Here is a 26,464-nt window from a genome sequence, read left to right on the forward strand (position 1 = left end):
GTGGAAAATGATTTTCGCAATGTGCAATAACAGATAACTCAGTTTACTGTGCATTCATTGAATGGCTGTTTGTGTTATACAGTAAAGTTATATATAATCCGTCAAAATAAAATCCCTATCAGAGAGTTAAAGCTGCAATATGTAACTTTTCTATGTCGACCCGACCAAATTCACATAGAAATGTGTGTTATAGATCTGTCATTGCAAGTTCTATTTGCGCTATTTTTATGCTTCCCGTTCTGAAGTTTCGTTTTACTTTTGGTTTTGTACACCAGGTTCAAACAGCTGAAAATACAATATTTTTGGTTAAGGAAAATATATTTCACACTGGTTTAGATGGTACAATGATTCTCTACACTATACTTGCTTGTTTTGTCACAAAACTGAAATTAGGTGAATAATTAGAATTTTAGCAACCAGGAAATGGTGGAGCGATTTCTGCATAGTGCATGTTTAACTATTTCAATCACTATTAAAACATACCATACTGAAAGCCTAAAGTTGCGGAGAGTATGGCGGTTCATATAGCAATGTGTCAGTTCAGAAAATACATTTAGAGTCAGAATATTCCTTGTCCTCTGAAAGCCCTTTAGACACTTGTGTTAACTGTGACAAGTGAATCCTCACTATTTGGCTGCAGAAGAGTCGACCACAGGCTTCTGTATTTTATTTGATTGAAGCATTAATGTAATGTTTGCAATGCATACACATGTAGGATTTTAATTTGAGCCAGTTTGCTACAGCAGGAAAATTATCCTGCAGCAACAGGAAATGTGAATTATTATGTGGATTGTAATTCATGGACATTTTTTAAGGGTTGATACATTTTTCATAAGGGGAAATCAAGTCTGAAATTTCAAAGTGGATATTACAAACTTCAGAAGCCTTCTTAAACCTCAAATACACTACAAGTTTTAAATGTCCTGCATTGCAGGAAAGTTCTTATGCAACAGGGTGATCAAATTAAGATCCTACATCTGTATGTATCTGCCTTCCCAGGATCTCAATGACCAGTGAGAATGGGGGTGGCACCCTGACCATCCGTGACGTAAAGGAGGCGGACCAGGGGGCGTACACCTGTGAGGCCATCAACGCCAAGGGCCTTGTGTTTGGTATCCCTGACGGGGTGCTCAGCCTCACACAGAAACCAGGTATGTACTGGATAGGCTGATTCCCCATATAAGGCCAAAACACGAACTGGACTGAGCTGGCCTGGTTATGCATGGTCCCACCATATCTGCTGTAACCATGCTAGACAGGACAATTGGAAAATAAAATATCAGAGTCAGCATGGTAAGATTCGGGTTGGCCCCTGTAATGGGAATCAGGTACACTGTTTGTATACTACTCTCCTCTGGGATCAGCTAGATCATTTTAAAGGCTATTTGGTTACATTATTTTGTAGAGGAAAATAACGTCCGTGTGAGTATATGAATTTCCTAAAATGGTTGATGTCTGTCTGCACCTTTTTGCCTGTTCTATGTCTGTATCTTCTATGTTACCTATTTGCACCGTGCTGTCTTTTCATCCAGTTTTGTCATCCTCTCTGTCATCGTCACCAGGAAACTGTCCAGACGGTCACTTCAGTGTGGAGGGACGTTGTATCTCCTGCTTCTGCTTCGGCATCACCAAGAACTGTGGAACCACCGGCCGCTACCGCAACCAGATCAACCTGCGCTTCACTGACGAGGACGACTTCAAAGGTACCTAGACCACACTAAATACAAATGCCTGTATGAAATAAATACACATGACAAAGTTGATGGAATTTTTACGTTCCTAAATATTTTGTGAAAAAGTCAAGACATTTGTAAAAAAAACATTAACTTTATTTAACTAGGCAAGTCAGTTAAGAACAAATTATTATTTTCAATGACGGCCTAGGAACAGTGGGTTAACTGCCTTGTTCAGGGGCAGAACGACAGATTTTCACCTTGTCAACTCAGGGATACGATCTTGCAACCTTTCGGTTACTAGTCCAACGCTCTAACCACTAGGCTACCTGCCGCGCCAACAGTTGATTGAACTGAACTTAAAAAAACGATTTAAGCTTAATAATTTTTTTTTGCATGCAAAATATGAATGTCATTACTGGTATGATAAAACTCTCTCTTACTTCATATGTCTCTCTCCTTATCTCCCTCCATAACACTCTGCCTTCTTCCCTAACTCTAGGAGTGAACGTGACGTACCCCTCTAGACCAGGCACCCCTCCTCTCTCCTCCACTCAGCTCCTCATAAACCCTGAGGAGGAGGAGTTCCAGCTGGTCGACCTATCACGACGCTTTCTCATCCTGGACTCCTATTGGACGCTTCCCCGCCAGTTTCTGGGCAACAAGGTGCAGCATCTCTCCTGCTCTCCGTTTCTCCAATGGCTCAATGTGACACCATGTTGAAATTAGCTTATACTAGCAAGATAACTCTTATTTGAAGTTATATGAATTCTAAATGAAATTGACTTGCACATCTGAATGTTGGGTCAGAAAGTGCACCAGAAATGTTGAAGATTCAAAGGAAAGAAGCTACTCCACACTGCTTTTGACCATAATCTGTTTCAGCCTCACTGCCTTAGTGTGAGCTTCGCCAGAGTTACAGTATATAACAGTGTTGTTAATACAGAGACTGTATGTATATTTAGATTGACTCCTATGGAGGCTTACTGAAGTACAAGGTGCGTTACACGCTGGCCCGCGGGGAGACTGAGCCTGAGGAGAAACCAGATGTGATTCTGACCGGGAATGGTCAGAGATTGGTCTACCGCAGGGGCAACCCCACCCCCTCCAGGGTGGTCAACAAGAAGGAGATCAAATTCACTGAGGTGGGTCTCAGTCCATCTTTCAACCACAAACAACATATCTACCTCACTTTGTTTCCTTCCTAGCCCATTTTTAGTAAAACAATGCACCCGTCTCTACACTCTTTGAAAAAAACTAGAACCTTAAAGGGTTCTTCAGCTGTCCCCATAGGAGAACCCTTGAGAAACCTATTTAACCTGTTAGTGATCCCTTCGCGCGCTAATCCCTTTAGCGGGATCGATTTGACAACATCCAGTGAAATTGCAGAGCGCCAAATTCAAACTACAGAAATATCAATATTCAAGATTCACGAAAATATAAGTGTAATACATCAAAATAAAGCTTAACTTCTTGTTAATCCAGCCGCAGTGTCAGATTTCAAAAAGTCTTTACGGCGAAAGCAGACCATGCGATTATCTGAGGACAGCGCCCCGCGTACAAACATGGAAATCATTTTCAACCAGGCAGGTGGCGACACAAAAGTCAGAAATAATGATATAATAAATGCCTTACCTTTGAAGATCTTCTTCTTTTTGCAATCCCAAATGTCTCAGTGACACAATGAATGGTCGCTTTGTTCGATAAATTCCTTCTTTATATCCCCAAAATGTCAATTTATTTTGCACGTTTGATTCAGAAATACACCGACCAACTCGCCCAACATGACTACAAAGTATCTAATAAGTTACCTGTAAACTTGGTCCAAACATTTCAAACAACGTTCCTAATCCAACCTCATGTATCCTAAAACGTAAATAATCAATCAAATTTAAGACGGGATAAACTGTTTCCAATACCGGATAAAAACAACTTCCAGTTCACGCACACCAAACAGTAGAGTACACCTGGAGTGAAACTTACAAAGAACAGCCATACTTCATTTCTCAAAAGAAAAACATAGAACAATTTCTAAAGACTGTTGACATCTAGTGGAAGCCATAGGAACCGCAACCAGGTTCTTATTAAATAGGGCTTCCCATAGAAACCATTGGGAAATACTATGACCTCAAAATAAAATTCCCCTGGATGGTTTGTCCTCGGGGTTTTGCCTGCCAAATCAGTTCTGTTACACTCACATACATTATTTTAAAACTTCTAGAAGCTTTATATTGTTTTCTATCCAAATCTACCAATTATATGCATATCCTAGCTTCTGGGCCTGAGTAACATGCAGTTTACTTTGGGCACGCTTTTCTTCCGGACGTGAAAATACTGCCCCCTATCCCTAAGAAGTTTTAAAGGGGATTCGACATGGAACCCAAAAAAGGTTCTACCTGGAATCAAAAAGGATTCTACCTGGAACCAAAAAATATTTATCCTGTGGGGACAGACGAAGAACCCTTTTGGAACCCTTTTGTAGGTCTTACATAGCCTATATGGGGTCAGTGGCTGAGATGTACTAGTCTGGGCATTTTGTATATGATCAGTTGTAAAGATGAAGCTATCTAGGCCTTTAATGTAAAGTATATGATCAGTTGTAAAGATGAAGCCATCTAGGCCTTTAATGTAAAGTATATGATCAGTTGTAAAGATGAAGCCATCTAGGCCTTTAATGTAGAGTATATGATCAGTTGTAAAGATGAAGCCATCTAGGCCTTTAATGTAAAGTATATGATCAGTTGTAAAGATGAAGCCATCTAGGCCTTTAATGTAGAGTATATGATCAGTGGCTAAAAGGTACTTGTCTAGGACTAACATGCATAGGTTGAATGTCTGACCTTACATGGTTGGTATGTGTTGTTGTAGGAGAACTGGCAGCACTCGTCGGGACGCCAGGTGTCCCGTGAGGACCTGATGATGACCCTGGCTAGCCTGGAGGCCATCAGCATCCGCACCGTCTACGACAACCACATGGTGAGCGTGGCGCTCAGCGACATCGTCATGGACACCACCACCGTGGAGTACAACGTCCAGGGCAATGCCAAGGATGTGGAGGAGTGCAGGTGAGATCCCATAGATTGACTTCAGCTGAGGTTGGGATTTGGATTGGATGTAGTTTGTTATCGCCCCATAGAGTTGCAGGCACTAAGACATTTTTTTTTGTGCCTACAGCTGTAGATATATTGTAAATAAAGTTGCATTGTATTGTGTTTGAAATGTAGGAGAGTTTCAGTTGTAATGTTGTCTATGGTGTGTGTCTGTCTCACCCAGGTGTCCCCCTGGCTACTCAGGACTGTCCTGTGAACAGTGCTCCACTGGCTTTGAGCGTGTGTCTGGAGGGAACTTCCTGGGATCCTGTGCTGGATGTAACTGTAATGGACACGCCAGCGCCTGTGACCCCATCAGTGGACACTGTCTGGTGAGAACTCCTTACAACATAATGTTATTATTATACTATTATAAAGTTGTATTAGCCTCAATGTTTTTTAGCTGTAAACAAATCTGTTCTAAGTGTTGAGAATGTGTACAAAAATTATTTAAAAATGTGTGGTAAAAAAAATGCAAGTAGGATAATTGTTTGTAAATATTTTACTAAACTGAGTTTTGTGAGATTTGTGTAAATGAGGTCCTCACGACTTACATGACTGGTTGGGTTTGGATTACAATCATGGCCACTTTCCCACTAACACGGGATGGTAACGCATAGGGAGAATTGTCATGCATGGATAAACAGCTGTGCTGATGCGCTCTATCCAATCATAGCAGCGAATCTCCAGACAATGACACAGAGCTGCCCACCTCTTGCTGATGTGATTGATAGTGATCCCTCCAGTCTGCCACTGTTTTGAGCAAAATTAAAATGTATTTATTTACCATAGTTTGACAGCTTGCTGATGATGACATGGTCTCAGAAATCAGCACTTTTTCATGCAATTTATTTTACTTGAGGAATACTGCACCAAACACCATAGCTACGTAGATGTAAAATTGTGCGACTAAGACCTCCTCTGCAAAAACGTCAATATTAATTACAGATTATTTTATTTATCTTAAATGAATTCTATTTTGAAGAAGTGGTAGTGGCTATGTTGTTGCTACGGTGACTCAAGAGGGACAAACAACAGTAACTGCCAGGGAACAATAAAGCGATCATAACACACCCTTATCGAACAACACCCCGAAGACAAATCTCGTTTTTCTTTATGAGCAGCAGAAAAACATGCAGAATTGGTAAGTTCAGCCGCTCTGTAAGTAATGTATGGACAAGTGTACATAATATACAGGTAGTAACTGAACTATGTTCCTCTCCCTTCCTCAGAGCTGCCAGCACAACACTGAAGGTCCTCAGTGTGACAAGTGCAGACCAGGCTACTTCGGTGACCCCAGACGAGGTCGCCCCGATGACTGCAAGCCCTGTCCCTGCCCATACACCGAGACGTCCCGCCGGTGAGGGGTCACCACACACACACACACACACACACACACACACACACACACACACACACACACACACACACACACACACACACACACACACCCTGAGTGACAGAAATGGATGGAAAGAGCAGGTTGACGTCCCTGTTGGGCGGATTCACTGGACTTTCCAGAAGAACACTGGGCTTAGTCATTCATTGCTGGTGTTGTCACCTTGTGGCCTATGTTGCTACCCATTAACCGGCAGCTAATGTACATATTAATATAGCTAACAGTCTACTCCTGTGATTTGTTTGTGTCTCCCAGGTTCTCCGACACCTGCTTCCTGGACCATGACTCCCAGGGCACGTGCGATGCCTGCAAACCAGGCTACACCGGCCGCCGCTGTGAAAAGTAAGGAAGTGACATCACAAATGACATCACACCCCTTTACATCTGCACTGTCTTTAAATCAATGCCAGCTTTACTGTATATGGAATAGTTAGTTATAAAGGATAGTTATAAAAGATTAAGATGTTTGTGGGTATTTTTTTCTTCATAGGTGTGCACCTGGGTACCAGGGTAACCCACTACAGCCTAATGGCAAATGTTTTCCAAACAGTGAGTGTTCTGTTTTACATTAGTATCGGGATGGACATTGTTTTTAGGCTTGAAAGTGCCAGGAAAATGCTTTATTTGTATTGTTTTACCCATAGCCATGTGTACAGTATATGACTGTTTTTTTAGCTCAAGTGCATGCCATGCTTTATATCCTACTTTACCTTTAAGAGCCTCTGTCTTGGCCCAGTGTAATTATTAACATCAGTCATACCTGCTGAGGGGGGTGTCATCATCAGCCTGGTATGTGGAGGGGTTGGAGGAGCACTCCCAGGTACTGATTCATCTCTACTCCCTCCCTACCTCTCTCTCCCCCCTTTCTCTCCTTCCCTCCCTCTCTCTCCCCTCCCTTTCTCCACGCCCTCCCTCCTTCAGCAAACTCAAAGTGTGATAGCAGAGGAACAGTGAACTCCAACAGCAGACCATGCGCCTGCAAGGTAACACACTACGCTGCTTTGGCTTACTGTACTTCATTCTTATGACCAAAGTTATGAGTAGGGCTTTAGATTAGATTTAGGAGTGACACTCTCAATCACCAACAGTTTAACTCCATTGTCTACTCCAGTGGTCTCCAACATTTTCTAGCATGAGAGACACTTTTAAAAAATGAAACGTTTCATGAGCTACACATTTCTTTCTAGCTTTTAAATAGCCACATTCTTCTCTTCTCCTCTCCCCTGCAACTCTTCCCCGGGTCCTTAGTGTACAAGAGAAAGTAGTGCACAGTGGTGGAAAAAGTACCCAATTGTCATACTTGAGTAAAAGTAAAGATACCTTAATAGAAAATGACTCAAGTAAAGGTGAAAGTCACCCAGTAAAATACTACTTGAGTAAAAGTCTAAAAGTATTTGGTTTTAAATGTACTTAAGTATCAAAAGTAAATGTAATTGCTCAAATATACTTAAGTATCAAAAGTAAAAGTAGAAATCAATCAAACCATATGGCACCATTTTCTTGTTTTTTAAATGTATTTAAGGATAGCCAGGTGCATGCTCCAACAGATCAGAGGCAGTAGGGATGACCAGGGATGTTCTCTTGATAAGTCTGTGAATTAGACCATTTTCCCGTCCTGCTAAGCATTCAAAATGTAGCGAGTACTTTTGGGTGTCAGGTAAAATGTATGGAGTAAAAAGTATACAATTTTCTTTAGGAATGTAGTGAAGTAAAATTCTAAGTTGTCAAAAATATAAATAGTAAAGTAAAGTAACCCAAAAACTACTTAAGTAGTAGATCTACTTTAAAGTATTTTTACATAAGTACTTTACACCACTGGTAGTGGTCAATATACCTGGTCAAATAATGGTTAACCTGTCTGGCTCTGGCGTTCCGCTAGCGGAACTCCTCCCACATTCCACTGAAAAGGCAGAGCGCGAAATTGAAAAGATATTTTTTAGAAATATTTAACTTTCACACATTAACAAGTCCAATACAGCAAATGAAAGATACACATCTTGTGAATCCAGTCAACATGTCCGATTTTTAAAATGTTTTACAGCGAAAACACCACATATATTTATGTTAGCTCACCACCAAATACAAAAAAGGACAGACATTTTTCACAGCACAGGTAGCATGCACAAAGCCAACCTAACTAACCAAGAACCAACCAAACTAACCAAGAAACAACTTCATCAGATGACAGTCTTATAACATGTTATACAATAAATCTATGTTTTGTTCGAAAAATTTGCATATTTGAGGTATAAATCAGTTTTACATTGCAGCTACCATCACAGCTACCGTCAGAAATAGAACCGAAGCAGCCAGAGTAATTACAGACACGTCAAATACCTAAATACTCATCATAAAACATTTTTGAAAAATCGATGGTGTACAGCAAATTAAAGACAAACATCTTGTGAATCCAGCCAATATTTCCGATTTTTTAAGTGTTTTACAGCGAAAACACAATATAGCATTATATTAGCTTACTACAATAGCCTACCACACTACCGCATTCATTCATCAAGGCACGTTAGCGATAGCAATAGGCACGTTAGCGATAGGGAATAAACCAGCAAAAGATATTAATTTTCACTAACCTTCATAAACCTTCATCAGATGATAGTCCTATAACATCAGGTTATACATACACTTATGTTTTGTTCGAAAATGTGCATATTTAGAGCTGAAATCAGTGGTTATACATTGTGCTAACGTAGCATCTTTTTCCCACAACGTCCGGATATTTTTCTGGCACTCACATATTCTGACCAAATAACTATTCATAAACATAACTAAAAAATACATGTTGTATAGGAAATGATAGATACACTAGTTCTTAATGCAATCGCCGTGTTAGAATTCTAAAAATAACTTCATTACAACATACAGCTTAGTTATAGCGAGAGAGTACCCAAAATCTGGGCGCAAACGACTATTTCACATGTTTGACAGATATATGAAATAGCATCATAAAATGGGTCCTACTTTTGATGATCTTTCATCAGAATGTTGTACAAGGGGTCCTTTGTCCAGAACAATCGTTGTTTGGATTTAGAATGTCCTCTTCTCCAGTCAATTAGCACGGAAAGCTAGCAAAGTAGCGCGAAGCTCTCCTTCCTGAACAAAGGCACACAACGCAACACGCCTAACGTCCCGAATAAATTTCAATAATCTAATAAAACTATATTGAAAAAACATACTTTACGATGATATTGTCACATGTATCAAATAAAATCAAAGCCGGAGATATTAGTCGTCTATAACGGCAGCTTTTCAGAAGGCAAAACCAGGTCCCTTCACGCGCTCTCCAGAAAACAGGAAACTGGTGACACGTCATGCCGAGAGCTTTTATTCGACCCCAGATCAAGTTATACACTCCATTTCTTCTCTCACTGCCTGTCGACATCTAGTGGAAGACGTATGAAGTGCATGTATACTGATATATATCAAGGACATTTATAGGCAGGCCCTAGAACAGAGCATCGATTTCAGATTTTCCACTTTCTGTCAGGAAGTTTGCTCCAACTTGAGTTCTGTTTTACTCACAGATATAATTCAAACGGTTTTAGAAACTAGAGAGTGTTTTCTATCCAATAGTAATAATAATATGCATATTGTACGAGCAAGAATTGAGTACGAGGCCGTTTAAATTGGGCACGATTTTCCCCCAAAGTGAAAACAGCGCCCTCTGTCCTCAACAGGTTAATAAACTCAAAGGGGGCCCCAAAAAGATCTGTGATTCGTTTCCAAAATTCTGTTATATTTTCCCATGTTATGTTTTCTCAGTTTAATTTTTCATGGTTCTCGATTTTTGTAGTTTTTCAAAATTACAATTGTTCGTAGAGAAAACAACGAAATTGGATGTTCTGAGTCGATGTCAATGCTTAAATCACATCAGAAGGTCTGGAAGAAAACTAACAAATAGATTTGAGTGCAATTCCCCTTTAGTTGCGCATCTGGCCCTTTAGTTGCGCATCTAGCGAGTGAGGAATGTGCCTGCCTAGCGATGGTTCCATACGGCTTCTGTTCATTTCATGGCAAAGTTTGCAAATAATCAATACAAGTGATATATTTACTCATCATATACTTCTGCCAGGTAAGCCTACTTTGCAGTTAACATTTAATTGAGAAGGTTTTGGGGAAAGTATTTCTGTCAACCCACGAGACGGTAGTCACATCAACTGGCTACACACAGGGATAGACAAATGTGCACACCAGACAGACTGGGCTATATTGCTGGAAAATAATTGTCAGATATTGTGTTAAGTTTGGCTTTTTAAGCCAATTGTAGCGAAGCAGGGGCGGCAGGTAGCCTAGTGGTTGGAGTGTTGGGCCAGTAACCAAAAGGTTGTTAGATCAAATCCCAGAGCTGACAAGGTAAAAATCTGTCGTTCTGCCCCTGAACAAGGCAGTTCCTAGGCTGTCATTGTAAATGATAATTTGTTCTTAAATGACTTGCCTAGTTAAATAAAAAAAAGAATGTTAATGTTGGGTTGATTAGATAGTAGCTAGGAACTTGCAGTGTCTGATACCGGTGTTATTTGTTAATGACAGTTTGCAGGGGAACATGTGAATTGCATGTACATTCAGATTTACTTGGACCTGTGTAGGTTTTACTGCAATTATAATATGATCATCTTTTATGATGAGCCAGCCAGTCAGTCAGTGAGTCAGATGCATGACAGATGTGTGTCTGGTATATGTGTGTGTTGTAGTCCAATGTGGTGGGGTCGCAGTGTGACGAGTGTAAGAGCGGCGCCTTCCACCTGACAGAAGAGAACCCAGAAGGCTGTCTGCAGTGCTTCTGTATGGGCGTCACCAAGCAGTGTGCCAGCTCCACCTGGAGCCGAGACCAGGTCAGTGGCCTGGCCGTACTAATACTACTCACACCAGTCAACACACACTACCTCTATAGGGAACTTAAGACATCACAAAATGCAAGGAATGGTCAAGCACATTCTAAACCACAGCAGTGCATTGAGTCTGGCTTAAGTGCACTTGAGCCCTTTTCGCTTGGATTCTTGAGCACCGAGAAGATACGAAGATGTTGTATCTAAAGTGTGTGTGTTTGTATCCCCCAGGTCCGTGGCGGTGTGAATGGGCAGCTGTTCTCCCTCTCCAACAGTGCTAACTCCAGGACTATCACAGACGGTATCACCCAGAAAGGCTCCTCAGAGGTGGCATACCGCTCCTTCTCTGACATCCCCAAGGACATCTACTACTGGGTCCTACCAGACAGCTTCAGAGGAGACAAGGTGAGAGGGGGGAGACAGAGGGAGAGGAAGGAGAGAGAGGACTAGGGGACTAGGGGAGAGGAGGAAGACAGCAGTTAGAGTGGGAAGAGAGGAGACTAGGGGAGAGGAGGAAGACATGGGTTAGAGGGGGAAGAGAGGGGACTAGGGGAGAGGAGGAAGACAGCAGTTAGAGGGGGAAGAGAGGAGACTAGGGGAGAGGAGGGAGACATAGGTTAGAGGGGGAAGAGAGGAGACTAGGGGAGAGGAGGAAGACATGGGTTAGAGGGGGAAGAGAGGGGACTAGGGGAGAGGAGGAAGACATGGGTTAGATGGGGAAGAGAGGGGACTAGGGGAGAGCAGGGAGACAGCAGTTAGAGGGGGAAGAGAGGAGACTAGGGGAGAGGAGAGAGACATGGGTTATAGGGGGAAGAGAGGGGACTAGGGAAGAGAAGGGAAACATGGGTTAGAGGGGGAAGAGAGGGGTCTAGGGGAGAGGAGGGAAACATGGGTTATAGGGGGAAGAGAGGGGACTAGGGGAGAGCAGGGAGACAGCGGTTAGAGGGGGAAGAGAGGGGACTAGGGGAGAGGAGAGAGACATGGGTTATAGGGGGAAGAGAGGGGACTAGGGAAGAGAAGGGAAACATGGGTTAGAGGGGGAAGAGAGGTGTCTAGGGGAGAGGAGGGAAACATGGGTTAGAGGGGGAAGAGAGGGGACTAGGGGAGAGGAGGGAGACAGCGGTTAGAGGGGGAAGAGAGGAGACTAGGGGAGAGGAGGGAGACAGCGGTTAGAGGGGGAAGAGAGGGGACTAGGGGAGAGGAGGGAGACATGGGTTAGAGGGGGAAGAGAGGAGACTAGGGGAGAGGAGGGAGACAGCAGTTAGAGGGAGAAGAGAGGGGACTAGGGGAGAGGAGGGAGACATGGGTTAGTGGGGGACGAGAGGAGACTAGGGGAGAGGAGAGAGACATGGGTTATAGGGTGAAGAGAGGGGACTAGGGGAGAGGAGGGAGACAGCGGTTAGAGGGGGAAGAGAGGAGACTAGGGGAGAGGAGGGAGACAGCGGTTAAAGGGGGAAGAGAGGGGACTAGGGGAGAGGAGGGAGACAGCGGTTAGAGGGGGAAGAGAGGGGACTAGGGGAGAGGAGAGAGACATGGGTTATAGTTGGAAGAGAGGGGACTAGGGAAGAGAAGGGAAACATGGGTTAGAGGGGGAAGAGAGGGGTCTAGGGGAGAGGAGGGAAACATGGGTTAGAGGGGAAAGAGAGGGGACTAGGGGAGAGGAGGGAGACAGCGGTTAGAGGGGGAAGAGAGGAGACTAGGGGAGAGGAGGGAGACAGCGGTTAGAGGGGGAAGAGAGGGGACTAGGGGAGAGGAGGGAGACATGGGTTAGAGGGGGAAGAGAGGAGATTAGGGGAGAGGAGGGAGACAGCAGTTAGAGGGAGAAGAGAGGGGACTAGGGGAGAGGAGGGAGACATGGGTTAGAGGGGGGCGAGAGGAGACTAGGGGAGAGGAGAGAGACATGGGTTATAGGGGGAAGAGAGGGGACTAGGGGAGAGGAGGGAGACAGCGGTTAGAGGGGGAAGAGAAGAGACTAGGGGAGAGGAGGGAGACAGCGGTTAAAGGGGGAAGAGAGGGGACTAGGGGAGAGGAGGGAGACAGCGGTTAGAGGGGGAAGAGAGGGGACTAGGGGAGAGGCGGGAGACATGGGTTAGAGGGGGAAGAGAGGAGACTAGGGGAGAGGAGGGAGACAGCGGTTAGAGGGGGAAGAGAGGAGACTAGGGGAGAGGAGGGAGACAGCGGTTAGAGGGGGAAGAGAGGAGACTAGGGGAGAAGAGGGAGACAGCGGTTAGAGGGGGAAGAGAGGGGACTAGGGGAGAGGAGGGAGACATGGGTTAGAGGGGGAAGAGAGGGGACTATGAGAGAGGAGAGAGACAGCGGTTAGAGGGGGAAGAGAGGAGACTAGGGGAGAGGAGGGAGACAGCGGTTAGAGGGGGAAGAGAGGAGACTAGGGGAGAGGAGGGAGACATAGATTAGAGGGGGAAGAGAGGGGACTAGGGGAGAGCAGGGAGACAGCGGTTAGAGGGGGAAGAGAGGAGACTAGGGGAGAGGGAGACAGCGGTTAGAGGGGGAAGAGAGGAGACTAGGGGAGAGGAGGGAGACATAGATTAGAGGGGGAAGAGAGGGGACTAGGGGAGAGCAGGGAGACAGCGGTTAGAGGGGGAAGAGAGGAGACTAGGGGAGAGGGAGACAGTGGTTAGAGGGGGAAGAGAGGAGACTAGGGGAGAGGGAGACAGCGGTTAGAGGGGGAAGAGAGGGGACTAGGGGAGAGGAGAGAGACATGGGTTAGAGGGGGAAGAGAGGGGACTATGAGAGAGGAGAGAGACAGCGGTTAGAGGGGGAAGAGAGGAGACTAGGGGAGAGGAGGGAGACATAGGTTAGAGGGGGAAGAGAGGAGACTAGGGGAGAGGAGGGAGACAGCTGTTAGAGGGGGAAGAGAGGGGACTAGGGGAGAGGGAGACAGCGGTTAGAGGGGGACGATAGGGGACTAGGGGAGAGGAGGGAGACATGGGTTAGAGGGGGAAGAGAGGAGACTAGGGGAGAGAGAGACAGCGGTTAGAGGGGGAAGAGAGGGGACTAGGAGAGAGGAGAGAGACAGCGGTTAGAGGGGGAAGAGAGGAGACTAGGGGAGAGGAGGGAGACAGCTGTTAGAGGGGGAAGAGAGGAGACTAGGGGAGAGGGAGACAGCGGTTAGAGGGGGAAGAGAGGAGACTAGGGGAGAGGAGGGAGACATAGATTAGAGGGGGAAGAGAGGGGACTAGGGGAGAGCAGGGAGACAGCGGTTAGAGGGGGAAGAGAGGAGACTAGGGGAGAGGGAGACAGCGGTTAGAGGGGGAAGAGAGGGGACTAGGGGAGAGGAGAGAGACATGGGTTAGAGGGGGAAGAGAGGAGACTAGGGGAGAGAAGGGTGATGGGGAGACAAGTGGAGAGGGACGAAGTGATATGAGGAGACAAGATGAGAGGGGAGGGGACAAGGGGAGAGGGTGGGGGAGATGAGTGGTGGTCTTTATGACACTTTGTTTCTCCACTAGACCATAGGGACAGGAGAAACTATCATCCACCGTATTTTGACTTAGCGGTGGGAAGTAAATGTGGTCAGGCTAGATTTCACCGTCCACATGCTCTCTCAACATGTGAAAACTATAAAGGCTTTACATGGCTACCTAAACAAAGAGAAGCTCTCTGCTTGATGATCCATGACCCAGCTAGCCTTATAGGGTGAAATACCTTTCCACCATCGAGTGGAGTTAAGAGGTGGGTTGTTCTAGAACGTCTGTCTCTGACATCTGACATGTTGTTGCCAGGTGACAGCCTATGGCGGAGAGCTGCGCTACACTGTGCGCTATGAGCCCCGGCAACGCTCCCTGGTGATTGACGGACAGCCGGATGTGGTTCTCCAAGGCAACAGCATCTTCCTGGAACACTTCTCCCAGACAAAGCCCCTCCCCCGCGCACCTACCACAGTCACTGTCACCTTCAGAGAGGTGTGTGCCATTGTCTGTGTGCGTGTGTGTATGCGTGTTTTTAAAAAACTGATCATAAACAGTTTGTTTTCATTAAGATGTAATAACAGGTTGTCTTTGTGGATGATACTGTTTAGATTACGTAATTAGATTACCATTAACTCCATCGCTAATCCCAATCCTTTTCTTGAATATAATCCCCGCTCTAATCCTGAGTTTGCCTATGCAGAACTTTACATTTCTCTGTCTCTCCCTGTTTTTCTCTCCTACCAGTCTGCATGGAGGCGTGCTGATGGACAGCCCTGTACTCGTGAGCACCTCCTCATGGCCTTGGCTGATACTACTGTATTCATGATCAGAGCCACCTACGCTGACAACATGGCTGAGACCAGGTAAGAGAGGACCAGGCTACTTGTACTATTGAGGTCTACCTCTACTCAACTCTAGTGTAGGTAGGAGAAGGAAGACATATTGAGTAGTACCTCAAATCAGCTGTAGTTTTCCACATAAAGATGATTCTAAAGAATCATTTAGGACACTTACTGGAACGACCATGTGGCTGATGTGGTTGTTGTGGTCTCACCTGCGTTGTTGTCCAGTCTTTCAGACATCCAAATGGACATTGCAGTGCCGCGCTCCACAGGCAACGAACATGCCCTTGAGGTGGAGGAGTGTGCCTGTCCCCAGGGCTACAAAGGACCATCATGCCAGGTACTTTACACACACAAACACACACACACACCACATAAACATTATCCTGATGACACAAGAACAACCAATACAGTAGCTGTTCCTCTGCTACCTCTCCTAGTCGTTAAGCTCCATCACTTTGTTTCATAGCACTGTAGACATCTTGGAAAGAAACGCAGAGTTGAATTGTCAGAGCATGCTGTCATGGAACAACAAGACAATCTACTGTACTGTCTACATTTCTATTACTACATGGCCTGAGGGGGTTTTCCATGTCTTTCCTTCCATGTCTGTTTCTATACAGGAGTGTGATGTGGGCTACACCCGTACAGGCTCTGGGCTCTACCTGGGTACCTGTGAGAGGTGCGACTGTAACGGCCACGCCAGCGGCTGTGACCAGGAGACAGGCGCGTGCTTGGTAAGTCACACCACCCTCCTACTGTACTGTATGTCAGTAGTACAGTACTACAGCTGCATCTGGCTTTGATGTCTGCTATGGAATCCGCTAATGGTTTCTTGACAAATCTCAACATGTGGATTCAGAACAGAACACACATTCGCTCGTAATAGGATTTCACTGTTCCATGGACATGTGTGTCTCCTTTTTCTAGCAATGCCTTCACAACACGGCCGGCCCAAGGTGCGAGCGCTGTTTGCCAGATTTCTACGGCAACCCTGTGACGGATGGCCCCCAGGCCTGTCAGCCCTGCCCCTGCCCTGGCACTTCCCCCAGCAACCAGTGAGTTCACTCCTCATGGGCTCTACAGCTGCACAGAACTACACCTTTACATGGATCAATGGCTCTGGAACTCTAGCTCCAGACTTATCCTCATGAAGACCCTTATTCTACTGATAAACATGTGTCCATTCACTTGCTAGTCAACCTCATAGAGATCATATTTAATTATGTGGGGTCAACCTGCTCTTTGTAAAGACAGTTGATCTGACAGTGACTGGTCATACAGTTACACTATTGTCTCAAATGTAACCCCATTCCTATTATATGGGCTGTAGGCTATACTGTCTCTGATAGAAGACTCTGTCTTCCTGCAGGTATTCTCAGTCTTGCTACAAGGACGTGGATGGTCAGCCCACTTGTGATAACTGTCCCCCTGGCTTCACTGGCCGGCGCTGCGAAAGGTACGATTCTCTCCATATCCAGCTCTTTCTCGCTCTATCCCTTCCATCCTTACTGTCAAGCTGCTAAGTGGTCAGTGGTTTGGGGATGCTGGGCTGGCCGGAGCACGGCAAAGCAGAGGTGATAGGTCTGGCACTGGCACCCACTTGCTTCATTTACAAAATGGGAATAGTAGCACGTCTGTCCATTGCATCCCTCTTTCAACCAGTCTTTCCAACCAGTCATGATTGATTGGTATGTATTAGTGAAGTGGTATGGGGGACGCAAAGCTCAAATCAATGCCACCCATTCCAGTTAGTTAGTAAAGGTTTTTGTGTGTTGGGTTTGGTCTCTGCAGTAGCAGTGCCTTTTATGCTATTTGAGAGGTCAATATGTGTGGTGGATTATTGAGCTTTGCTAACGAACATTGTATTTATCAATGGGCATTTTTGTTTTTAAAAATGTGTCTGGTGTACCATGGGATTATATGTGATATACTAAGGTGTGATAGCATTTGTTGTCGTAAAAGTCACAAAAGCCAAAAAAGTCTATTTTTTTTTGTTGGGCCAATCAAGTCTTTCGTTAGGAATGTTTGGACTTGTAGTTGTGTCCTGAGGAAACCTTATGTAACTTGGTTTTTGCTATCTCTCCTCAGCTTCAGTTCTCTCCTATGCTTCAGCTTCCTCCTTTGATTTAACTTTGCCAGAACCTTTTCAGTCTACTGTTTATGCTCCACTTGTGCTTTAATGCGTTTTGTAAGGTTTAGAAGCTGTGGGATAATGTTGTCAGTGTTTACATATTCTCTCTCTGAGGCATAAATGTAGAGGTGGCATTTCGAATGTCACATCTGTTTGACGAATCTTTGCTACTCGAGGTGCAAAGATGACGATGAGGTGACTGGTTAAATAAACATGGGTATGTTTTGATAAGTTGAGCCTCCCTGCCTGCCCTATTTCTGATTTGAATGTTTTGATCATTAAGAAAACAAGACAGTTGTGTGGACCCGTACCTGCAAGAGAACAATGAGGGATTCCTCCTGCCGGGGTGTGGTGAGGCAGTGTTCAACTTTAGCCTGGAGAAACATGTGGTGCCAGAGGGCAGTGGAGACGAGGAGGAGGAGGAGTATTATGAGGAGGAGGAGGAGAAGGAAGACACAGACTACAGCCCAGAGCCAGTCGAAGAGAAGGAGGATTACAAGGTCATAGACTACAGCCCAGAGCTAGTCGAGGAGAAGGAGGATTACAAGGTCATAGACTACAGCCCAGAGCCAGTCGAAGAGAAGGAGGATTACAAGGTCATAGACTACAGCCCAGAGCCAGTCGAAGAGAAGGAGGATTACAAGGTCATAGACTACAGCCCAGAGCCAGTCGAAGAGAAGGAGGATTACAAGGTCATAGACTACAGCCCAGAGCTAGTCGAAGAGAAGGAGGATTACAAGGTCATAGACTACAGCCCAGAGCCAGTCGAAGAGAAGGAGGATTACAAGGTCATAGACTACAGCCCAGAGCCAGTCGAAGAGAAGGAGGATTACAAGGTCATAGACTACAGCCCAGAGCCAGTCGAAGAGAAGGAGGATTACAAGGTCATAGACTACAGCCCAGAGCCAGTCGAAGAGAAGGAGGATTACAAGGTCATAGACTACAGCCCAGAGCCAGTCGAAGAGAAGGAGGATTACAAGGTCATAGACTACAGCCCAGAGCCAGTCGAAGAGAAGGAGGATTACAAGGTCATAGACTACAGCCCAGAGCCAGTCGAGGAGAAGGAGGATTACAAGGTCATAGACTACAGCCCAGAGCCAGTCGAGGAAGAGGAGGTCATAGACTATAGCGGCAGCCCACAGCCAGATGTGGAAGAAGAGGAAGACACAGATTATAGCCAAAGGCCATACATCCCCACACGGTGGCCATCAAACATCCCCACACGGACCCTACTGTCCACTACCAGCCACCGTACCCAACCCACTCGCACTACCATCCCCACTCACCTTACCATCCCTACTCGCCTTACCACTCGCCCACCTGCTCCCACTCGCCTAACCACTCACCCTACCACCCCTACTCGTCCAACCACAACCACCCCCGTGGACGACATGGTCCGAGTCCACCTGAATAGGACTGCACTCAGGGTCCCATCACTGAACACGCCCAGACCTGAGGTTAGAGAGCACAGCTTCCGATTCCTAATGAGGCTCCACATGAACCGCTTCAACCAGCGCCTCAGCATGCTGGAGAGCAACACCCTGGACATCAAGGAGGGCATCCAGGCCATGAGGGGCCAGCAGAGCAAGCTCAGCATCCAGCTGGAGACACTCCTGGCCCTGCAGTCAGAGTCTGCCCTTGAGAAGAAAGAGAGGGTGGGCGAGCTGGAAAGTAGCTATACAGACATGGAAACTCGTCTGAGAAGGCTGGAGGGTCGTCTGGAGATCGTGATAGATGGGTTTACTGCCCTGGCTCAGGAGATTAACAAGGTGAAACGCTTCAGACACACCTCACGGTCTGCTAAAGAGGTGAAGGCACTGCCACCAATCTCTACAGTCTTAGTGCCAGGGGTTACCACAACTCGACCCACCATCAGGACTTCTCAATTAACAACCGTGACAACACTGAGACCCATTGTCAGGACTCAATCAACAATCACCAGGTCACAAATTAGAGCCACAGTCCCCAAAATCGTACCAATGTCCCATCTCCCTGCTAACAAAGCCACAACAACCCCTCAGAGGAATAGAAAGCACAAATCAACTCTCACCACAAAGTCCACGTCCCAAACATTCACAAACAGACAAACTACAAAACCTAAACCATTAATAACTCTCACCACAAAGTCCACATCCCAAACATTCACAAACAGACAAACTACAAAACCTAAACCATTAATAACTCGAACCACAAAGTCCACGTCCCAAACATTCACAAACAGACAAACTACAAAACCTAAACCATTAATAACTCGAACCACAAAGTCCACGTCCCAAACATTCACAAACAGACAAACTACAAAACCTAAACCATTAATAACTCGAACCACAAAAAGTAATGTCATTTCAAAGTCCAGCACAAGACAAAGTACTACCTTAAGTAATCCCAGGACTAGCACTAGACCACATAGTACAACAAAGCCTAGCGCTAGGACACGTACTGCAACAAAGTCTGAAACAAAGACTACGATGGCCAAGAAGATTCCCGTGACAGCTAATAAGCGCTCAACACAGACAAGTCAATCAAAACCAAGGCAAGCTAAAGTAGACCTGGCTGCCACTAAGTATCAGCTGGCACCACCATCCCATAAACTTAAGCCTCCAACACTGGTGTCAAAATATCCTACGTCATCCAAGTCACGTAATCAAGCTGCTAAAAAGGAAGAGGATGCTTCTCGTTCTAGAAGCAGTTATAACAAAGACAGTGCTTTCAGATTAGTTGTACCTGATTCAAAGATTCAACCCAATGTTAAAATCACAGAAACAGTTGTCAGAGAAACATCCCACTCAAACAAAGGTTATGGGAAAACCACTGCTCCAGACACATACCAGTTGGCCCCACTGTCCCACAAAGTCCAGGAAGTGTCAAAAGCCAAAACAAGTTACTCCAAGAAAGTTCTCACCACCACGTTGGCAACCACCAAAACCACCTCTTCTCTGAAGCGTTCAAAGTTAACCACGAAGAGTAAAGTCAAAACTACTAGTTCCAAGAGATCCCCACAGAGGAAGAAAACCCAGCACCAGTCTAATGTTCTGGACCTGCTCAAACTACTCCAAGGTAATGATGAAAAGTCTTCCCAAAAGAACAAGAAACAGAAGCAAGATGGTTCCTATAGTTCTTTTCACATTGTTCTAGGAAGGCTGGCCATTCCTGTCAAAATTATCCCCGATTATTAGAGACATTTACAGTGGCTTGCGAAAGTATTCACCCCCCTTGGCATTTTTCCTATTTTGTTGCCTTACAACCTGGAATTAAAATGGATTCTTCAGGGGTTTGTATCATTTGAGTTACACAACATGCCTACCACTTTGAAGATGCAGAATATTTTTTCATTGTGAAACAAACAAGAAATAAGACAAAAACACAGAAAACTTGAGCGTGCATAACTATGCATAACCCCCCTGAAGTCAATACTTTGTAGAGCCACCTTTTGCAGAAATTACAGCTGCAAGTATCTTGGGGTATGTCTCTATAAACTTGGCACATCTAGCCACTGGGATTTTTGCCCAATCTTCAAGGCAAAACTGCTCCAGCTCCTTCAAGTTGGATGGGTTCCGCCGGTGTACAGCAATCTTTAAGTCATACCACAGATTCTCAATTAGATTGAGGTCTGGGCTTTAACTAGGCCATTTCAAGACATTTAAATGTTTCCCCTTAAACCACTTGAGTGTTGTTTAAGCTGTATGTTTAGGGTCATTGTCCTGCTGGAAGGTGAACCTCCATCCCAGTCTCAAATCTCTAGAAGACTGAAACAGGTTTACCTCAAGAATTTCCCTGTATTTAGCACCATCCAGCATTCCTTCAATTCTGACCAGTTTCCCAGTCCCTGCTGATGAAAAACATCCCCACAGCATTGCAGCTCCTTCAGGGTTATCCTTGGTCTCTTTGTTGCCTCTGATTAATGCCCTCTTTGCCTGGTCCGTGAGTTTTGGTGGGCGGCCCTCTCTTGGCAGGTTTGTTGTGATGCCATATTCTTTCAATTTTTTCGTAATGGATTTAATGATGCTCCATGGGATGTTCAAAGTTTCTGATATTTTTTTATAACCCAACCCTGATCTGAACTTCTCCACAACTTTGTCCCTGACCTGTTTGGAGAGCTCCTTGGTCTTCATGGTGCTGCTTGCATGGTGGTGCCCCTTGCTTAGTGGTTTAGCAGACTCTGGGGCCTTTCAGAACAGGTGTATATATACTGAGATCATGTGACAGATCATGTGACACTTAGATTGCACACAGGTGGACTTTATTTAACTAATTATGTGACTTCTGAAGGTAATTGGTTGCACCAGATCTTATTTAGGGGCTTCATAGCAAAAAAAATACATATGTATGCACCACTTTTCCGTTTTTTCTTTTTTTTAATTTTTTGAAACAAGTAATTTTTTTCATTTCGCTTCACCAATTTTGTAACGGATTTCCTGTTCGTCTGAGGAGGAGTAGCAAGGATCGGACCAATGTGCAGCGTGGTAAGTGTCCATAATTAGATTTTTAATAAATCAAAATGAACACAGAACAAAATAACAAAAACACAAACAAACAACCGAAACAGTCCTGTATGGTGCAAACACTGAAATGGAAAATAACCACCCACAACACACAATGGAAAACAGGCTACCTAAATATGGCTCCCAATCAGAGACAACGATAAACAGCTGCCTCTGATTGGGAACCACACCAGGCCAAACACATAGAAAACAAACAACCTAGAAAAAAGAACATAGACTGCCCACCCCAACTCACGCCCTGACCAACCTAACACAAAGACATAAAAAAGAAACTAAGGTCAGAACGTGACAAATTTTGACTATTTTGTATATGTTCGTTACATGAAATCCAAATAAAAATCCATTTAAATTGGAGGTTGTAATACAACAAAATAGGAAAAACGCCAAGGGGGTGAATAATTTTGCAAAGCACTGTATATAAAAAAAACTTGAACTAATTTCAACATTTATCTAAAATGACCTGTGGTCCTGATATTTATGCTTTTATTATATATTTGTTATCTATGAAAAATGAAAAATGTATGTTTTTGATAAAGGACTGCGTGAGTGGAAATGAACTTCTTCATGTAGAGGCAACATTGTTCCTGTGTTTTAAAGCTGTATTTTGTGACTATTAGATCAGTTGCACAATAGCCTAATCCTGTCATGAAAAAATATACAGTTCAGTGTTTCCCCTAGTATTCTTTTGAACAGTGGTTGCAAGGGTAACGGGGAGTGGGGGGTGCATTGCTAATAGCGTTAGCACAATGAAATGCTAGCTGTTCCCATAGCATTCCATTCATTGAGCTAACGACTTTTCATATTAAAAAATGTAATCACATATTTTTTGCAGCGATGGCATGAATGTAGGGGAAACACTGCAGTCACGATATTCAAAGTTTTATATTATACAAAAGTTGTTGAAATATTGTTTGGCGCTATTTTTCTTTGAGCCCAGTGGGTCAGACTACCTCAAGACTTACAGTGCATTCGGAAAGTATTTAGACCCATTTACTTTTTCCAAATTATGTAACGTTACAGCCTTATTCTAAAATGGATTCAATTCATTTTTCCTCATCAGTCTACACACAATACCCCATGATGACAAAGCGAAAACAGGTTTTATTAAATGTTTGCAAATTTATTAAAAATGACAAACAGAAATACCTTATTTACATAAGTATTCAGAGCCTTTGCTATCAGACTTGAAATTGAGCTCAGGTGCATCCTGTTTGCATTGATCATCCTTGAGATGTTGCTACAACTTGATTAGAGTCCACATGTGGTAAATTCTATTGATTCGACATGATTTGGAAAGGCTCACACCTGTCTATTTAAGGTCTCACAGTTGACAGTGCATGTCAGAGCAAAAAGCAAGCCATGAGGTTGAAGGAATTGTCTGTAGAGTTCCGAGACACGATAGTGTTGAGGCACAGATCTGAGGAAGGGTACCAGCAGCATTGAAGGTCCCCAAGGACACAGTGGCCTCCACCATTCTTAAAGGGAAGAAGTTTGGAACCACTAAGACTCTTCCTAGAGCTGGCTGCCCGGCCAAACTGAGCAATTGGGGGAGAAGGGCCTTGGTTCAGGGAGGTAACCAAGAACCCAGAGTTCCTCTGTGGAGAATGGAGAACCTTCCAGAAAAACAACCATCTCTGCAATACTCCACCAATTAGGCCTTCATGGTAGAGCAAAGTACAGAGAGATCCTTGATGAAAATCTGCTCCAGAGCGCTCAGGATCTCAGACTGGGGTGACCTTCCAACAGGACAGCGACCCTAAGCACACAGCCAAGACAATGCAGGAGTGGCTTCGGGACAAGTCTCTGAATGTCTTCGAGCGGCCCAGCCAGAGCCCGGACTTGAACCCAATCGAACATTTCTGGAGAGACTGAAAATACCTGTGCACTGACCTTCCCCATCCAACCTGACAGAGCTTGAGAGGATCTGCAGAGAAGAATGGGAGAATCTCCCCAAATACTGGTGTGCCAAGCTTGTAGCGTCATACCCAAAAAGACTCAAGGCTGTAATCGCTGCCCAAGGTGCTTCAACAAAGTACTGAGTAAAGTGTCTGAATACTTATGTAAATGTGATATTTCAGTTTTTTATGTTTAATACATTTGCTAACATTTCTAAAAACCTGTTTTTTCTTTGTCATTATGGGGTATTGTGTGCAGATTGAGGGATTCTTTTGTTTGTTATCCATTTAGAATAAAGCTGTAACGTAACAAAATGTGGAAAAAGTCAAGGGGTTTGAATACTTTACGAATGCTCAGTATACATACAGTATTTAGAGAGTATTACATTTCAGAGCAGACTATCCCAATTGTAGAAATAACCTCGATTAAACAGACAAATTGTAAATATGTATATGCATACTACACAGCACTGTACTCAGCTGCAGTGAAGTATTTGAAGTGAGTTTGCCCAAGGTATAGGCCGTTCCTATGTTCAGGTGTAAATCTATGTTTCAATTCCATCTTCTATTTTTATTGGATGTGTAAAGATATGATTGTGTATGCAAATTTGTCCATGTATGTGAGATATGTACTTTATGACATTAATTATGCCCTTGGTGCCTTGTGATTGTACTTAAAATGAACACTTTTTAAAAAATGTGTGTCTTCAATGTACTATAACTTTACTGTGCACAACACAAATACCAACATTACATCAACAATATCCAGATTTGCCTTCATCATGCATTGGTCAGATAGTTTCCCAAAAATGTTTAGCTTCTTACTGTAAAGATAGACTGGACAGGTTTTTCCAAAGCGAGTTTATAGCATTTAAGTCCCGTTGAAGCTGTGCGTTGGTTGGCCTTCAACTGTGGAGTTTCCAGTGACGAGGTAAGAACTGGGGAAGCTAGGGTAGCTCTCCTCCAGGGTATCCTGTCAGCTGGACAGAGCTTTGGTGGAAGGCTTCCTTAGGCAATGGGCTTGCTTGGCATTGGGCATAATTCTTCTCAGTGTCATATCATGATGAGATATGATGCCTCTTTCTGCAGTTCGACTTTCATTTTGTTCCTCTTACTTCTCCTGTTGATTTTCTCTGCTCTGCTCTCTGTGTCAAGGCTTACTTTGGTGACACGTTCTTTTAAGATGGAAATGTAACTTTTAATGCAAACTTGTGCAAATGGGTTCCTCAGTTCATCACAGTGGCGGCCCGCCCAATAGGGCGTTAGGGGCGGCGCCCCGCTTGTGATTGGTAAAACCAAAATATATACAGTACCAATCAAAGGTTTGGACACACCTACTCATTCAAGGGTTTTTCTTTATTTTTACTATTTTCTACATTGTAGAATAATAGTCAAGACATCAAACTATGAAATAACATATGGAATCATGTAGTAACCAAAAAAGTGTTAAACAAATCAAAATATATTTTAGATTTTAGATTATTCAAAGTAGACACCCTTTGCCTTGATGACAGCTTTGCACACTCTTGGCATTCTCTCAACCAGCTTCACCTGGAATGCTTTTCCAACAGTCTTGAAAGAGTTCCCACATGCTGAGCACTTATTGGCTGCTTTTCCTTCACTCTGCAGTCCAATGCATCCCAAACCATCTCAATTGGGTTGAGGTCGGATGATTGTGGAGGCCAGGTCATCTGATGCAGCATTCCATCACTCTCCTTCTTGGTCAAATAGCCCTTACACAGCCTGGAGGTGTGTTGGGTCATTGTCCTGTTGAAAAACAAATGATAGTCCCACTAAGTGCAAACCAGATGGAATGGCATATCGCTGCAGAATGCTGTGATAGCAATGCTGGTTAAGTGTGCCTTGAATTCTAAATAAATAACCAACAGTGTCACCAGCAAAGCACCCCCACACCATCACACCTCCATGCTTCACGGTGGGAACTACACCTGTGGAGATCATCCGTTCACCTACTCTGTGTCTCACAAAGACACAGCGATTGGAACCAAAAATCTAAAATTTGGACTCATCAGATCAAAGGACAGAATTATTTTGTGTTACTACATGATTCCATGTGTGGTATTTCATAGTTTTGATGTCTTCACTATTATTCTACAATGTAGAAAATAGTAAAATAAAGAAAAACCCTTGAATGAGTAGGTGTGTCCAAACTTTTGACTGGTACTGTATATATTTTTATTTAAAGAATATATACAGCATATTATGTAATTCATGGATTATGTTTTAAATGCTCATAAAATTGTCTTAAATGTGTAAATTAAGCTGTTTCAAAAATATTGTTCAAAACAAGTAGTTCAGTGACTACTCTGCCTCTCAGTGACTGCCAGCAGCTCAAATCAAATCAAATCAAAGTTTATTTGCCACGTGCGCCGAATACAACAGGTGAAATGCTTACTTACAGGCTCTAACCAATGGTGCGAAAAAAAAGTATGTGTGTGTGTGTGTAGGTAAGTAAAGAAATAAAACAACAGTAAAAAGACATTATATACAGACACCTGTTAGTCAGGCTTATTGAGGTAGTATGTACATGTAGGTATCGTTAAAGTGACTTTGCATATATGATGAACAGAGAGTAGAAGAAGCGTAAAAAGAGGGGTTGGTGGGTGGTGGGACACAATGCAGATAGCCCGGTTAGCC

The 26,464-nt window shown here is 44.1% G+C and overlaps 1 protein-coding gene across 1 annotated transcript in view; it reads left to right on the forward strand.

Annotated features, from left to right (window-relative positions):
• hspg2 (heparan sulfate proteoglycan 2) overlaps positions 1-26,464 on the forward strand; it is a 141,962-nt gene that overhangs the window by 42,551 nt on the left and 72,947 nt on the right. The window contains exons 14-31 of the mRNA XM_039008751.1: positions 1,000-1,151; positions 1,563-1,703; positions 2,176-2,339; positions 2,639-2,818; positions 4,542-4,738; positions 4,947-5,094; positions 5,995-6,122; positions 6,417-6,503; positions 6,652-6,716; positions 7,083-7,144; positions 10,868-11,008; positions 11,234-11,407; positions 14,746-14,925; positions 15,178-15,296; positions 15,504-15,615; positions 15,899-16,012; positions 16,206-16,333; positions 16,648-16,734. Of these exons, the coding sequence (XP_038864679.1) occupies positions 1,000-1,151; positions 1,563-1,703; positions 2,176-2,339; positions 2,639-2,818; positions 4,542-4,738; positions 4,947-5,094; positions 5,995-6,122; positions 6,417-6,503; positions 6,652-6,716; positions 7,083-7,144; positions 10,868-11,008; positions 11,234-11,407; positions 14,746-14,925; positions 15,178-15,296; positions 15,504-15,615; positions 15,899-16,012; positions 16,206-16,333; positions 16,648-16,734 (2,379 nt within the window). The remainder of the gene's footprint in view (positions 1-999; positions 1,152-1,562; positions 1,704-2,175; positions 2,340-2,638; positions 2,819-4,541; positions 4,739-4,946; positions 5,095-5,994; positions 6,123-6,416; positions 6,504-6,651; positions 6,717-7,082; positions 7,145-10,867; positions 11,009-11,233; positions 11,408-14,745; positions 14,926-15,177; positions 15,297-15,503; positions 15,616-15,898; positions 16,013-16,205; positions 16,334-16,647; positions 16,735-26,464) is intronic.

The sequence above is a fragment of the Salvelinus namaycush genome, chromosome 14 (genome assembly GCF_016432855.1).
Source record: "Salvelinus namaycush isolate Seneca chromosome 14, SaNama_1.0, whole genome shotgun sequence".
NCBI lineage: Eukaryota > Metazoa > Chordata > Actinopteri > Salmoniformes > Salmonidae > Salvelinus > Salvelinus namaycush.